We start from the raw sequence: 14,608 nt of genomic DNA on the forward strand, positions 1-14,608 counted from the left end.
ATGGAACTGGTGTAATAGGGTATTGTTCGATAGTAAGGCAATAGCAAAGCACTTACACCTGTTCCTTTCACTGCTGCTGCACCAGTTCTGTTCACGGAGAGCATGCAGGTTATGCATGTGAAAATATGGCAGTGCAGACATCCTTGGCTTTTGTCCTTGCATTTAATTTTGCTATACACTATTCTGCCTGAGCTTGGCTCAGGCAAAGAAAATTCAAATGATTCAGATCATACCATAGCGTGTTCCATTTAACTGTTTCCAAGAAAACTTTATAAAATCAGTGGGGGTTGAACATGATGGAAGGAAAATTATGATACTTCCTCCTTTTTATCTGCTTCTTTACCCCCTAACTCTTAGAAAATTGATTGACAAATAAGTGTTATCCCTTGTATATTATTCATAATCAGCTAACTGTTACTAGTTCTTCAAGTGGCTTTATCTCTTTCTAGCTGATGTTTACAAATGTGTTTGTGGATTTTTAGGTAATTATTGGTACAGGAGTTTCAGCTGGAATGAATCTGAACGAGTCATACAGAGTGGATATTGTTGGGAATATTCCTCAAGGGTAGGGGTGATATATTCTTATTCAAACTATATCTTTTCCATATGGCATGTAGCTTTTAGTATAGTAATTTGTAAATATTTATTTCATCTCCAAGGTTACGTGCACCAGCAGTTCCTGAGATTCAGCTCATCCCAGCAATATTTGTGGATGCAATAGCAATAGCAATAGTTGGATTTTCAATGGCTGTATCAATGTCCAAGATCTTTGCCCTTAAACATGGTTACACCATTGATGGGAATCAGGTAAAAGTATTGGGATTGCTTTGTTGAAAATTCTCAGTAGCACCTTTGTTACCATTAAAGTAGAATGGGATATTGGACAAAAAAGTAGTTTTTCTTTCATTGTGGAATCAAGTCAGGTTTTTGACAGCCTACACATTTAAATGCCAGGAATTATTTGAAGTTCTTCTGGCTGTGTTTTAATAACCAGATTCACTTTTAGTTTCATTTTGGGAAACTTGCATCTGTTAGACTTGGACGTATGCATGAATATTAATTGTTGGTACAGACATTACTTAGCCTGCTGTTCTGATGGGCAGCTACTTTATCTCTGCTTTCTGTAATAGAGTGAAGCATAGAGTTCTCACATGATAAATACAATGCTTTATGTGTCAAAGAACTATTATCTAAGGTTTAGAAATTCCAATTATGTTTTATAGTTTCTTTTTATTCCCACCCATTGCAAATATGAGGCTTGTCATTTTCTGGGGTAGCAATTGGCCCTGTCCGTAGTTAGCATTCTGATCATGATTTAAGTGATAAAGACTGTGGTTAGGGACTTTCTAAAACTAAAATGATATGTCATCCTCACCTACTCTGTCCTTCCTGTGCAATTTACAATCAATATTGCAGTTGGATTATTGGTTGATACCATTGTGGTGTCAAGGGAGACAGAAAGTTCCTATGCTGTAGTGCATTTCCTAGAGCAAGCATCTGACACAGCGCCGGTCAGCTGTTCCCCCTTCTCAAAATGACTATCTTCCTCTGAGAGTAAATGGAGTTTAAATGATTTTTACTTCTGCTCAGATGAATCTCATCCTTCACGTTATTGTTCTCTGTTACCCAAAGAGAGAAGAGGGCAAATCCTTAGCTGTGTGAATGGAATCAGCTCTGTTTACATTAGTTAAAGTAATCATCACTGACCTGAGTTAAGCATCTAGCTCTTTTTCTCAGGAGGTGCCAGATGCTACTTCACCTGGATGTTAAACTATAGAACTCCTTGTCACGAAATGCAGTGCATGCTGTTTAAAAGAATCAAAAAAGGATTGTACAAATGCAAAGAGGAGAAAGTCACTGAGAACTATTGAAAATCTATAACTCAAATCACCTCAGTTACAAATAACGGAATGCAGAGTAATCTGGGGAGGCCTCATGAAAAGCAAATACTTCCTCAGGCATCAGAAACACAGTACTGAGGTAGATGGAGCTCTGATCTCACTCACGATAACAGTTCTCATGTGGGATCTTCCTGGTGAAGCAGTGGACACACATGGTTTTTTTCATGTACAGCAAGGGGTTACCACCCATGGAAACACAGCCAAGGCTGCTCTTGGTTCTAATAGTACTAAACAGAGAGTTTAGGGTGGGAAGCGAAGAACAGTGTGTGTATGAGAAGCCATTTTCCATGTATATTCAGGGTTAAAATCCAAGTTATCCCCAAGTTAAATCCTTAAACAAGCAATGCTGTCATTCATTTTAGTTTTCATTCCGACTCAGTACTGTAATATTTAAGGATGGGAAATGTCTCCAGCACTTCATCAGATACGTTATTTTACAGATGATTTAACATGCATCAACTTGTCCATGTGTGAGAACTACAAGTATAAGTAGGGCTGCTTATTCTTTACAGTAAGATTGCTAGAAAGCCCTGTAAATAAGATGTGGTTATTAATATGTATGGATAGCTCCAGCTTTGTACAGTTGCTAGGTATAACTGCCTTTTATTTTACTCTGTTGTTTAACACAGGAACTTATTGCCTTGGGAATATGCAACTCTGTGGGGTCATTTTTCCAAAGCTTTTCAATCACTTGTTCAATGTCTCGGAGTCTTGTTCAGGAAAGCACTGGTGGGAAAACTCAGGTATGTAAACCCAAATTTTGAGCCAAACAGAGTTTGCTTTTTGGAGCTTCAAAGTCAAAGTCTGAAGCTTTGCTAGATTGCCAGATTCCTCTGCCTGTGGCAGAAGGAATGACTGGAGTTTCCCATGATTCAAATCCAGGTTGGGCCAGGATAGAAAGCTGCATGACAGCCACAATGGGTGAACTGAGTGGGAGGGATCAGAAGTCACTTGAACAACCAGCCTGTGGAAAGCTCAAGAGGGGTTAGCTAATCGGTAATACTGCCCTTTGGGAGCGCTTATAAATTATTTCTGGCTTCTTTTGTTCAGATTGCAGGTGCTCTCTCTTCAGTTATGGTTCTGTTGGTAATTGTGGCTATTGGATACCTCTTTGAACCACTTCCACAGGTAAGGGAGTTTTGCCTGTTAGGCATTGCATTGTCTGTGAACTGAGGCCAGTGAGTATTGCTTAAAATAGAGGTTGTGGGATGATTAGTAAGTAACACAGTTAGGCCTAGATCCAGAAACCTTTAAATTTTGTATGCATTTTTGCTGTAAGTTAGGCTAGAAACTAATAATATTTTTAAGCATCCAGCACGCCTTTTGTTGTAGTTTTTAATACTGGACATTCTGGAGTCTGTCTTCAGAACATTAAAAATGATACCTTCATACACAGTTCCTTTTTAGAATCATTTATATTAGAAAAGACCTTTAAGATCATCAACTCCCACCATAAACCTAACGCTGCCAAGTCCACCACTAAACCATGTCCCTAAGCACCACATCTACACGTCTTTTAAACACCTCCAGGGATGGTGACTCAACCACTTCCCTGGGCAGCTTGTTCCAATGCTTGACAACCCTTTCAGTGAAGAAATTTTTCCTAATATCCAATCTAAACCTCCCCTGGTGCAACTTGAGGCCATTTCGTCTTGTCCTATCGCTTGTTACTTGGGAAGAGAGACCAACACCCACCTTGCTCTAACCTCCTTTCAGGTAGTTGTAGAGAGCAATAAGGTCTCCCCTGAGTCTCCTTTTCTCCAAACAACCCCAGTTCCCTCAGCTGTGCCTCGTAAGACTTGTGCTCTAGACCCTTCACCAGCTTTGTTGCTGTTCTTTGGACATGCTCCAGAACCTCAATGTCTTTCTTGCAGTGAGGGACACAAAACTGAACACACTATTCAAGTTGCAGCCTCACCACTGCCAAGTACAGGGGCATTTGATTGCAGCATAGGAATTCTGGGAAGAGGTTAAAAAGTTAAAAGAAAGTCAGAGCTCAGCAAGGAAAGGCTTGGGGCTGGGTGATGGCTTAGTATAATGGGTTGGTTTTGTTAAGCAGTTTTACTTATTTGTATAAAAATATATTTACACGAATAAATGTAATCTGACTAAAAAAGAAAGTTTGTTTCTGGTGACATGCATAGGATGATATGCATTTCCTGTTTCTTTTTATAGGAGATGTGTCTTGGGTTACGCTTACATGACTGTTGCATGAATTGTTGTAGTATGTTGTAGAGAAACTTGAATTTGATATTATAGTCTACCTATTTCAGGCACTAAAGGCACTATAATGGCAGCAGCATGGAGCTCAGGAATATGTGATTTCTCTTGCTAGGAAAGAGTAAATGGAAGTGTTCTGACTCTGGCTTGCCATTTCTGCAGTTGTAGTAAAAACATACCTCCACTGAACTACTTGAAAAGTTGGGGTTTTTTAAATGGAACATCTGTTCAGTAGACTTATGAGTTGTACAAAGCAGAGAAATACAGTTATTTGTGATGCTTTTAAGTTCTTATTTGGCATTTGGATTATTTTGCTTCTGAAAATTGCATTTGTGTAATATTCTTAGACAGTGCTAGCTGCAATTGTCATGGTGAACCTGAAAGGAATGTTTAAACAGTTTGGAGATGTCATGCACTTCTGGAGAACCAGTAGGATTGAGCTGGTGAGTAATGCACAGCACAGTGAATAGATTTTACTGTATTAGATTTGTGGCTTCTCTTCTTCCTAACCCCCAAAACAGGGTAGAAACTTATCAAGGAGTTTAACTGATGTTGCATTGCAGATGGACGTAAGACATGGAGCTGTAAGTACCCTACGAGAGTGATCTGTTGCAGACAAAAATGTTTTTGTTGTTGTTCAACAACCTTTAACTAAGGTCAGAAGTAGCTTGGTTGCAGTAAAAGCAAAGCTTTTGCAGTGTTGCTATAGGAACTGCACTGAAGGCTGTGGGAATGTCTGAGAAGAATTTGAAAAAGAGTAGCAAAGAAAACTACTTGAAGGTATTTGCCATCTTTTAAGACAAACCAAAATCCTGGCTGGAGTGGGCCAGAAGTAAGAGTTTATCAGAGGTAACATTTTGGTGGCATTTTTCTGGTGGATTGACTGGCTGATGGAAGTAAGTGAGAGCTATTTGAATTTTTTTTTTTATCCTAAGGTATTTGGAGTCTGATGGTAACACAGGATTCCTTGGAGAACAGGACTTAAGGCATTAATTAATATGTGACAGTTTGTCAGATGTTATGTTAGTGCGCCTTGACCTTTTATGCCCTTCTGAAAGGTTAAGGCAATTACAGTCTGCTATCATGGTGGATTGATTACATTATAGCCTATTCCTGAACAGAAGTGATATGTAGGTTTTGAGGTTGAATTATGCTATTGTTTTTGCTGTTAACAGAAAAGGATGCATAATAATTCAGACCTTTTCTTTGTTTTAGGCCATCTGGCTGGTAGCTTTTGTGGCTTCTCTTCTCCTGGGACTAGACTATGGTTTGCTTACTGCAGTAGCATTTGCAATGATAACCGTTATTTACAGAACACAAAGGTCAGATTTCTTCTTTGTCAAAATTAGTGTTTGCTGATCTTCTGTGTGGTTTTGTTTGTTTAAGGGGTGCAAATAAGGAGAAGATCATTCCACCCTCTTCAACTACATGCAGTATAGAATCTGCTTCATAATATAGGTCATGCCCTGTGTCTCTGATCCAGGGTTCACATTTTGTTTTCTGAGAACAAAATTTCTAGAGGGCATGAACTTGCAATTTCAATAATAAACAGAAGATTTTCTATTTCTTATAGTGGTTAATCTTCTTGTTTACTTTTTTAAATGACTAATGACTTTAGAACTTCAAATCTGCTTGATGCCAGTAAATGATAATATTTCATCTGCACTAGTTGTCGCAGTCAAGCAGAGGTTGTGTAAGGTTATCACTAGATGAATGTTTAGGTATTTGATAAGAAAGTTCTAATTCATCAAAAAACTGTGCCTGCCCTTCTAGTTTTTCAGATCACTTCTCTCCCCATTCAAAGTGATAAAGCTTTTACTGTGAAGCTTTTGTAGACCTGGAGGTCTACAGTGAAATTATTTCTTACATTTGTGGACAGAACTGCATGTGAGGCTTCTAGGCACAAGGTCTGGAACATCTAGGTGGAAAATGTGTAAAAGTCTTGGTTTTGGTCTGCATTGGAATGAAACCAAGTTCTGAGATTTCCACTCTGCATAAATAAGAGTATTTTTCTGCCATCTCTATACGGTTTTGTTCTTGCAAACAGAACATTAATGTACTTCACGGTCACACTGCTTGTGAGTTGGGAATATTCATCTGCTCAGGCATTGTCCTGGGAGTAGAGTGGCTCTTTGAAGCTGCAGCATGTTTTCTGCCGGTATGAGGTTTCTATATTTGCAAGATAGTTAATGGAGTCACACCAGTTCATCCCAAAGAGCATTTGCCCTGTATCTTTGCATGCTTTGGCCCATGCTTTTCAGAAAATGACAATGTTGCAGTGCTGAGTTTATAACTTGTTTTTGCACTGGCAGAAGCAATCTTGTCTAGTCACCAAATGGCCCCTTTACTGTGTTTCTGCCATAAAATGCCCACTGCATTTGACCATGTTTAGATAAGCCTGTACCAGACAGGCACTGCAGAATGACCATTTAAAATAAGTTTCAATGTGTATTGAACACTCACTTCTCCATTTCTCTCTAGCCCTCAATACAGAATTCTTGGTCAGATTCCTGACACTGACATCTACTGTGATGTGGAAGAGTACGAAGAGGTAGGAGTGTATTCTTCTGCATTGAAAAGTAGAGCAAAGACAACTGTGGCAATTTGCTGCTTAGTCCTACCCTACTGCATGTACAGTGCTGTCTGGCTAGCATTCACCTGTGTTGAAGGGAAAGAAAATAAATTTGATTTTAGTAGTAAAAGCTATTTTGTTCAAAATGCTAGCTTTTTGTACTGCATGTACATTTAACCAGGAAGTGATCAAAAGTAACCTTTATACTAGTTCCATTGTGCTAGCTTGTACAAAATGGTGAAGTTTATAGGAATGCCACTGCTAAACCTGCTGTGTACACAAGTGCATACAAGGCACCTTCTTTACTTGCATGGCCGTATTGCATGAAATCCATGGAACCAGGATCCAAACCGGTATGTTCTTCAGAATTGCACAAACTGTTCAAATCAACATCTCCCTGCCTCCACCCGTCCCCTACTCATTCAGTATACATGATTAATGGCACAATTGCTTGCCATGCCCTTAGCTTCTTATAAATGCCATTTTGTTCAATCAAAAGTTGGTGAAAGGAGTATATTTTGTCAATATAATGGATATAAACATTCTGTAACAGCAACTAGAATTTTCTGTGCTCTCTGCCATGTTCTCAGAGTTGCTGCTACAAAGGCTACATCCCCCTTTACTGAGGAACCAGTCTGTAAATGATGTAAATTGATGCTGTAATCTGAAAACATTATCTCACCAGCAGTTCTGCTTTGAATATTATACAAAGCAAAAGCATATGTGGGCATGTTTATAGCTGTGTGCAAAGAGGAGACTCCATTCTTGTTGCAGTGAATGCAGTTAGCATTTCCTCCTCCGGTATAAAGATGGGGTTGGCAACATGTGGCAGGCTGCATCTCTGTTGCTGGCCAGGTCATTTGCATGTAAAATGTCAGAGTGCAGCCTGTTTAGAGATGACTTCATTTAAAGTAGAGGAAAGAAGTGATATTGAGACCTATCTGAAGGCCTGTTTAAAATGAAAGATTTGAAAGGCTCTTCTTTTGGTACCTGAGGAGACAAGAAAAGAGAAAGAGAGAATTACGTCATTATGCCTGTAGAAAGGGAGGCTAAGAGGAAGCGTTCCTAGATCTGCATCATTTCCTCATGGTAATACCAGATGCAGATAGCAACATCAGAGAACTGCAAATATGTAATTCCTTTTTATGGCTGTACATTTCATTGTTATAAAGGAGAAACGTCATGTGGCATTAATGGTGTGCAGCATTACACCGGGAAAGGGGGAGGTTCTGGTCTTCTGATTGGCTTTGCTCACAATAGTGCCAACCTTCTTTATTTGACACGTGCTGATAGCCATTCAGGGTTGGCTGTTGGGCTGCTGCACGCTCATATGTCTTGTGATCACACAGGTGCTTTTCTTCTAGTGCAGGCAATACTTAACTGTGAACATCCAATATTCTTTTCCTTAGGTTAAAGAATATCCTGGAATAAAAATATTTCAAGCTAATGCGTCACTTTATTTTGCCAATAGTGAGTCATATACAAGTGCACTGAAGAAAAAGGTGAGTAAAGCAAATTCTTTAATGTCTGTATCTTGAAAATTCAGACTGGCTTCTGAAACATGCTCATCTTTCAGCTCCTTTAGTGTAGCGTCTAGCACAGTGTTTCTCAGCCTGAAACATGAGAAGGGGACCCTCTAGCCAACTGCAAATCATCTTAGGAAGCAACAACATGGTGGGAGGGAATAAATGGACAAAGTGTAGCTTAATACTAACTGCTTGTGAATGGAAAGTCTGCTGGTTGCAGAGCACAAACTGGTCAAACACTTTTTTTTTCAGAAGAAAATAAGTAGACGTTGAACTGAAAACAAAATGTCTGGGAGTAAAAGCTTCCTTCTTGGGTGACAAACTTTACTGGAATGTAAGACCATGGAATACTGTGGGCATTTAATGGTTCTCATGAGCAACAAGTTACCTGCATACAGAGTATGCCTCACCTCTTGTGTAACCGGTGTTTGACTGGGTGGGAACGGCAATAAAAGAACTAGCTAAGGGCAGAACTGCCTGACCCAGTAGCAATTGCACCCTTACTAACTTCTGAAACATTTTTCTGTAGCTCCCACGATGAGTCTTATGCAAAACAGGTGGGTGGTACTTACCTTCACAAAGCAAGAGGTATTAGTGATTTATGTCCAAATGCACCTCTCTCCCCTTTGCTCTGTGCACCCGAATCAGCATTTGGTTGAAACATGGCACTCTGATTTCAAGAAAAGAATGTGATGCATCTATTCCTCATCTTGTTAACACAGTGCTTGCCAAGATTATTCTTTCTTACTTTATACTGTTTTCACCCCCACCAAGGAAAGCTGAACAATGCAGGCTTGTGTTTTAAATTTATGACAGTGATGAATTCAATGCTAATTGATACTGCAATGTCATCCTAACAAGCCGAATCTCCTCTGATCATACTTTCTTTTTATGACAGACTGGAGTGGACCCTTGTGCCGTATTGGCAGCAAGGAGAAAAGCCCAGAAGAGGCACGCCCGGGAAATAAAGGCAGCAAACGAACTCAGAAAGAAAGCTGTACTCAAACTAGTGAATTCTTCGGTAAATATTTACCTCTGCTTTATCAGCTAACATGCTGCTTTCTTAAGTTATCAGTTTTGTTTATACACGGTGCAGAGTGCTACTCAGGTAGGAAGGCTTAGGGAACAAGCACTGTGCAATGTGGACAGGCTACTGAGGGGACAGCGTAAGGATCAGGGGCTCATGGCTGGATTGGATAACTGTGTTGAACCTTCATTACATTCTGGTAGCTCATAGCAGAGCAGAGCCCTTCCATGCTGTCATACTGTCTCAGCAGTGATGTCAGCTGAAATTGGCAGAGACCTTACCTCTGCCCCTCCCCACACAGTTGTAATAATCATGCAGAAATAGGATATCATAGACTCATAGAATGGTTTGGGTTGGAGGGGACCTTAACAACTTCCAGGGAGGGGGCAGCCACAACCTCTCTGGGCAACCTGTTCCAGTGCCTCACCACCCTCACAGGAAAGAATTTCTTCCTTATACCTAATCTAAATCTACCCTCTTTCAGTTTAAAACAGTCCCCCCTTGTCCTATCACTACACTCCCTGATAAAGAGTCCCTCCCCATCTTTCCTGTTAGCCCCCTTTAAGGAAGGCCGCTACAATGTCTTCTGCAGAGCCTTCTCTTCTCCAGGCTGAACAACCCCAACTCTCTCAGCCTGTCCTCACAGGGGAGGTACTCCAGCCCCCTGATCATCTTTGTGTCCCTCCTCTGGACCCACTTGAGCAGGCCCATGTCTTTCTTACAGTGGGGGCCCCAGTGCTGAACACAGTACTGCAGGCAAATAATATAATACTATATAAATTTATATAAATATATATAAATATAATAAAATTAATTCAAATTAGCAGCCCCTGTAATAAAAAGGTGTCATCCTCACTGCTGATCTTGGTGTGGTTAAGTGAGGCAGGTACATTGAAAAGGGTTGTTTGAAACATGCTTGTGCTTTTGTGCATGTTTAAATTCACCCTCATGGTGGGAGCTGGTGTGTGCTTTTTACCATGGGAAACCAACCAAATGCCTCAGTTAAGAGCCCAATTGCTGTTGCTTCTTTTGAATAGATAGGCCTTGACAGGATCAGCAGGGATAAGGCAAGGAAATGGAGTAAAAACATATGAACAGGTGTCAGTGTTTGAAGGAAATGTGTAACTCATTCCTGAGATAACAGCTTTAAGCTGCTTGCATGTGACTGTAGAAAGGCTGGGTCTAAGAGAATAAACCTTGATATACGTAAGATATGGAAGTATGTGTGCGTGTAAAGCCAGTTTCTGTAAGGGTTAGGAGCTGTACATCTTTTAAAGGCTGAAAGAATAGGTGAGTATGGGGAAGAAGGGGATCTATGCTGAAAAAGTATTGGCTGTTATTAAGCTTTATTTATCTTCTGTCCCAGACTAATGACGTGGAAGCAAGTGTAAAACATGAGATAGCAACTGATGAGTTACCTGTAAATGGAAAATTTGCATCTGCAGATGCTAGTGTACAAGACAAGTCTCCTGATGAGCATGAACATTTTGTGGAGCCCAAACCAAACATCCACTCTTTAATTCTGGATTTCACACCGGTGAACTTTGTGGATTCAGTTGGAGCAAAAACATTAAAATCAGTAAGTAGAGCTTTTTTCCCCAGAAAAAAACAATAGAAGACTTCTGAGATACCTGATAGGGCACCTGTCAGCATGAGACATAAATGCCAGCTCAAACGCAATCCAGTATTTCACCTAATCATGGTTTTAATTCTGTAACTCTGCAAGTTTTAGCTGAATACTGGGGAATGTGGACTGTGCAGCTTTCACGGTAATTGGCTTACATCTTCCAGGACTGCAATGTGTACACTGATATACCTGTGTTTAACTTCAGTTTAACTCTGTTGCAGATTATAAAAGAATACAAAGAAGTTGGTGTCTGTGTCTGTATTGCCAGCTGTAGTGGTGAGTTGAGATTTTGATTTTTTTTCTGTGTGCTTTATGGAAAAGACTGTGTTTTATCTCTTTCCCTCTGGCCCCAAACTTCCTGCTGCCAAGTGCCTCAGTAGTACCAGCACTTACTTCACATAAAATTGGATTAAAATTGCATTTGAGGAAAAGCAAGTCCATATGCATTAGAGCCTTCACTTTTGTGAAAGTAGAGCACTGATGTAATGAGTTCTGTGAGGACTAGATCCCCTTCCCATTTATTCCAGCTGGCAAATTGTAAATGCCACACGGCACTTCTTATCTTGAAATTGTTGTAATAATGTCATAAGGAGAAAAGCCTGCAATGTTCCAGGTTTCTGATATTTGAAATTGTAACATCTTCTGCCAAGAATAGGCCTCTGTGTATGTCTGGATAAGAGAATTACCCATTTGGAGTAGAAGTAGTATGTGATCCACCTGGCTATTTTAAATTTAAATAAAAAGTACGAGATCAAGTTGGCATCTTCTTCCTGATATACCATTGTCTTCCATCTTTGTACTTTAGTTTATGCACTAACGCCATGTTTGGTTTTATTTTTTAGGCCCTGTTATGAATGAGCTGACAAGACTGAAATTTTTTGATAACACTGTAACAAGAGAGCTGCTGTTTCACAGTATTCATGATGCTGTACTTGCTTGCCAAGTGAAAGACAGGTCTGCTTCACAGACTAACTTTGACCTCTGAAGAGTGGCATCGAGCAGAATGGAAGCCAGATTTATGCTGATGGAGACTCTTTCTGAATATTTAATTTGCACAGTTTAAAGAGAGCCTAAGGCTATTTGTATCTACGGGTATAGGGTGGTGCTTATTTTCTGTAGGAAGAGTGAATAAGGAATTGGAAGCCTTCATGCTCTTGAATTTTTTCCTTCGATCAGGGTATATCCTTCCAAAACATATGAGCACAAAATTATGCAAGACAAGAAAATTCAGTGTATTCTGCTACAATCAGAATCCAATAGACAAGGTGACATTCCTACTCCTGTTGAGAAAACAGGCACTTTAACTCACTGAGGTGGGATCTTGCAGGAAACAACTGTTCTGCAATTGCAATGCACTGTACCAGTGTCTTTAAAGAACTCTTAGATGACTTTTAAAGCCTGATGTCAACATCTACATACAACAGATTCATATAAATTATAATGATCTGCCAGCTGGATTAATGAATTCACACCGGTGGCATTTAGCTGCTACACTTTTTAAACCTGGATGGTACAGTTATTTTTTTTTAAATATCTAACCTGTCTCAAGCATACTCAACTCTTTGTTGCCTTAACAATTTCACTCTAATCTGAAGTTCACTTAGAAACCCATTGTTTAGTTATTATATTATCAATAATGGTACTTTCACTGCCAAAACAAAATTATACTTTCTACAAAAGAATACAGCTGATTTTAAGCTAAAATTAGTTTAGCTTCAAAGTGTGAAGACAAAACTGGTTTAAGGCAGGAATGAAGCCTATTAAATTATGAACTGATGCCCTATATGCAGTCTCGTAAGCTGGAATAAAAACATAGACAGGGTCTGAAGTCTCAGTGGTCTACAAAAACAACTTTCCTGTGGCCTGAGATCTTCCTACCAGCAGTGCTGCTTCTGCTTCAGCTTTTAAGTGCTTTGAGAAATTGTCATGGTTTAACCTCAGCCAGCAACTAAGCACTGTGCAGCTGCTCACTCACTCCTCCCCCACCTAGTGGGGTGGGGAGGTGAATTGAAAAAAAGAGAAGTTAAAATTGTGGGTTGAGATAAGAACAGTTTAATAATAAAATATAATAATTAAGATATGTTAATAATAGTAGTAATGAAAAGGAAGATAAAAAAAGAGAAATAAAACCCCAGACCCAGAGAAGTGATGCACAATGCAGTTGCTCACCACCTGCTGACTGATGCCTGAGCAGCAATCAGCCCCTTGGCCAACTCCCCCCAGTTTATACACTGAGCATGGTGGTCTATGGTATGGAATAGCCCTTTGGCTAGTTCGGGTCAGCTGTCCTGGCCATGCTCCTCCCAGCTTCTTGTGCACCTGCTCACTCTCCTAGGAAACTAAAAAATCCTTAACTTAGGGTAAGTGCTACTTAGCAACAGCTAAAACATCAGTGTATCAGCATTATTCTCACACTAAATCCAAAACACAGCACTGTACCAGCTACTAGGAAGAAAATTATTAACTCTAGCCCAGCTGAAACCAGGACAGAAATAGATTTGAATAGAACTCAAAAATGTTAGGTTTGAGTTTTTTAAAAGGAGGAGTGTGGGTGTTTTTTCAATTGTCTTCACAACCTGGCTGCTGTGGTACTGCTTAACTTCAGATGGAAGATGAAAAACAGGGAAATGTAATTCAAGCAAAAGAGAGCAATCTTCAACACCTGTATTTCCCTAACAACAATCACTATGAATCTGAGCAGAGGTGGGAACCTAAAAGTGTTTCTCTGTGGGTTATTTCAACAGCACAGGGGAAGTGGAGCGTCAGTGACATTTCATTTAGCACCCTCAAATCAAAGGTCCTGTGCATAAGGTAATTCAGACAACTTCCTCTCTTCTGAATGCAGAACTTAATACTTTCCTTTTGCTTCAAGATCTGTTGCCATTAGGCCTTGCTTCAGGTAAACCAAGTTTCCCAAGAACCGGGGGCAGGTGGGAAGATGTTTTACTTCCTCAGACTCCCCTGCCAATAGGGATAGGAAGCTTTCTGCATCAGAAATTACTGCTTAGCTGGAGTTCAAAGGATTAATTGAATGCATGTTAACACATTGTGTGTGTTTATTTAAACAACTTCTGGTACATTTTTATAACTAGTTTAACAAGCCTTTGTATCTACATACAGTATATTTTTCTACTTTCAGCTTGTCGCAGCTTCAGTTTTTAACTATGTAGTCTCTTCAGTTCATGTCAAAATCCTGTCAACTCCCAGAATAAAGTGATGATCCTGACTTGTCAAAATTTTCCACTTTGTCTTGGTGAGATGTTTTTATGTGGGACAAGCCAAGGTCCCCGGAGGCAAGTGTCTGTTGCCAAGGGGGAAGCTAGGAAGGGTCACCACCTCCAGGTCCTCCCTGCTGCTCAGGTTCCTGCTCCTCACACACACACACCCCCCCCCCGGCTCCTCTCCCTGCCAGGCCCCACAACGATACAATTAATGCTGCGTTTCCCATCCTGGCAGCAACAGCTGCACTTCCGGGGAGCTGCGGAGACGTGAGACTGAAAACCTTTGCCCAGGAAGGTCCTAGATCCCAGGCTCTGAGGCACTAGTACTCTGTCACCCACACCTGGGTGCTACCAGTGTTGCTGGTAACTCATCCAGCAAAATGAAATCGGGCAGCTTTTGACCAGTCTCTCCGGTGCTTTGCTGCCACCAGCGGAAGCATGGCTCCCTACTCGCCAGCCTCACTTATCTACTAAAAAGTAAACTGACTTCCTCTTTCCTATACTGATTAACAGA

The 14,608-nt window shown here is 40.3% G+C and overlaps 1 protein-coding gene across 3 annotated transcripts in view; it reads left to right on the top strand.

The window, feature by feature from the left end:
- SLC26A5 (solute carrier family 26 member 5) overlaps positions 1-12,655 on the top strand; it is a 38,384-nt gene extending 25,729 nt beyond the window's left edge. For all 3 annotated transcript variants that reach the window (XM_074827863.1, XM_074827864.1, XM_074827865.1), the window contains exons 8-19: positions 483-565; positions 660-807; positions 2,531-2,644; positions 2,952-3,029; positions 4,469-4,564; positions 5,337-5,443; positions 6,603-6,672; positions 8,103-8,195; positions 9,118-9,240; positions 10,613-10,825; positions 11,095-11,149; positions 11,716-12,655. In XM_074827863.1, coding sequence (XP_074683964.1) covers positions 483-565; positions 660-807; positions 2,531-2,644; positions 2,952-3,029; positions 4,469-4,564; positions 5,337-5,443; positions 6,603-6,672; positions 8,103-8,195; positions 9,118-9,240; positions 10,613-10,825; positions 11,095-11,149; positions 11,716-11,858 — 1,323 coding nt within the window. In that variant the 3' untranslated portion in view covers positions 11,859-12,655. The remainder of the gene's footprint in view (positions 1-482; positions 566-659; positions 808-2,530; positions 2,645-2,951; positions 3,030-4,468; positions 4,565-5,336; positions 5,444-6,602; positions 6,673-8,102; positions 8,196-9,117; positions 9,241-10,612; positions 10,826-11,094; positions 11,150-11,715) is intronic.
- Positions 12,656-14,608: the final 1,953 nt, after the last annotated feature.

The sequence above is a fragment of the Strix aluco genome, chromosome 5 (assembly GCF_031877795.1).
Source record: "Strix aluco isolate bStrAlu1 chromosome 5, bStrAlu1.hap1, whole genome shotgun sequence".
Classification (NCBI taxonomy): Eukaryota; Metazoa; Chordata; class Aves; order Strigiformes; family Strigidae; genus Strix; species Strix aluco.